The sequence below is a fragment of the Artemia franciscana genome, unplaced genomic scaffold (assembly GCF_032884065.1).
Source record: "Artemia franciscana unplaced genomic scaffold, ASM3288406v1 Scaffold_2170, whole genome shotgun sequence".
Taxonomy (NCBI): Eukaryota; Metazoa; Arthropoda; class Branchiopoda; order Anostraca; family Artemiidae; genus Artemia; species Artemia franciscana.
In genome coordinates, this window is record NW_027063149.1 from 24,235 (window position 1) to 25,955 (window position 1,721).

At 29.6% G+C, this 1,721-nt stretch overlaps 1 protein-coding gene across 1 annotated transcript; it reads left to right on the forward strand.

Annotated features, from left to right (window-relative positions):
* The first annotated feature begins 767 nt into the window (after nucleotides 1–767).
* On the forward strand, nucleotides 768–1,364 carry LOC136042851 (viral IAP-associated factor homolog). The gene has a single exon (XM_065727781.1). It carries the CDS (start codon nucleotides 768–770, stop codon nucleotides 1,362–1,364), a length of 597 nt encoding a protein of 198 aa, XP_065583853.1.
* The last annotated feature ends 357 nt before the right edge of the window (nucleotides 1,365–1,721 follow it).

The following is a 1,721-nucleotide window of genomic DNA, read 5'->3' on the forward strand; positions in this document are numbered from 1 at the left end:
TTTAGTTTTTATTGGTTTTTACCTTTATTTTAGCTTATTTTTCAGTTTTTTCCTTTTTTTTTAGTTTTTTTTAGTTTTTAGTTTTTTTAGTTTTTTATCTTTTTTAGTTTTTTTAGTTTTTTTAGTTTTTTAGCTTTTTTATTTTTTTTATTAGTTTTTAGTTTTTTTTGTAGTTTTTGCCTTTTTTTAGTTTTTTTAGTTTTTTAGCTTTTTTATTAGTTTTTAGTTTTTTTTGTAGTTTTTGCCTTTTTTTAGTTCTTTTAGTTTTTTAGCTTTCTTATTTTTTTTATTAGTTTTTAGTTTCTTTTGTAGTTTTTGCCTTTTTTTAGTTTTTTCAGTTTTGACGTCACCTGATCCAGTTTTTTCAGGTGACGTCACCTGATCCACACATCCACAGACAGACAACTTATTTTTATATAGATAGATTATTTCATTATCATTATGTCTGTTTGTACAGTCTGTAAGACTTAATTTCATCCAATAAACAAAATTCGCTCATTATGACTATTAGAAACAGTGGTATATATCAATTATTTGTTACAAGACTAGAAACACAAAACAAAAGATTTTGCATGTCTAGAGAGACATAAAAATAACAGGAAATACCAAAAAAATATTTATGAGTCAATTTCAATGAATCTATAAGAAAAGAATGTATAAACTGCATTGATAGAATTTGTATATTAAAAGAATATTGCACTGTACATAAATCTACAACAAAACACAAAAAAAAAATAAAAATCTTACTTTACACAATTATAGAGAAAATGGATGCTCATGAAGACACTCAGTGGAATGATGCTCTAAGGAAACATGGCATTATACCTCAGAAAAAGGTGGCCGAAGTCAGAGAAGATAAGATAACCGACCAAGCAGCGTCTAGATATATAAATTCAAATAATATTGCCGATTTAGGTTTAGCAGAACTTGACCTTCTTGAAGACGAAGAAGATGAAAGAATACTTTTGGAAATTAGAAACAAGAGAATAGCTGAAATCAAAGCACTAATGACGAAATCAAAGTTTGGTGATATCAAAGAAATATCTGCCCCAGAATATAAGGAAGAAGTGAATAATGCAGGGGATGAAGTCTGGGTGGTTTTACATCTCTATCAACACAGCATGCCTCTTTGCAAAGTGGTTAATCATCATCTCAATACTTTAGCTAAGAAATTTTCTACCACAAAATTTCTTAAGAGTGTTGCTACAAACTGTATACCCAACTATCCAGAGCGTTATGTTCCAACCATTTTTATTTACTACAATGGTCAAATGAAGAGTCAATTTATTGGGCACAAGAATTTGGAGGAAATATCGTTACCTGTAATGACTTGGAATGGATGCTCTCAGAAGTTGGTGCTGTGAAAACAACCTTAGAGTCAAACCCTAGAGCCAAAATTCAAGATGCTCTGTTTTCGCAGCTAGGAAGAAGTAATAGAAGTGACGAAGACAATAATGACTGGTGATATACTTTAAAAATCTCAGAGACAGAAAAATTGAAATCTTTTGTGTCTCTTTTTCTTTTTGCTTTAGATGTTTTGGTTGTTTGAACTACCCTAATTTCAGAATGCTTTGTTTTTGCAGCTAGGAAGAAGTAATAGAAGTGACAAAGACAATAATGACCGTTGATACACTTAAAAATTTCCCAGAGACTGAAAAATAGAAACTTTTTGTGTCTCTATTTCTTTTTACTTTAGATATTAGGGTTGTTTGAACTACCCT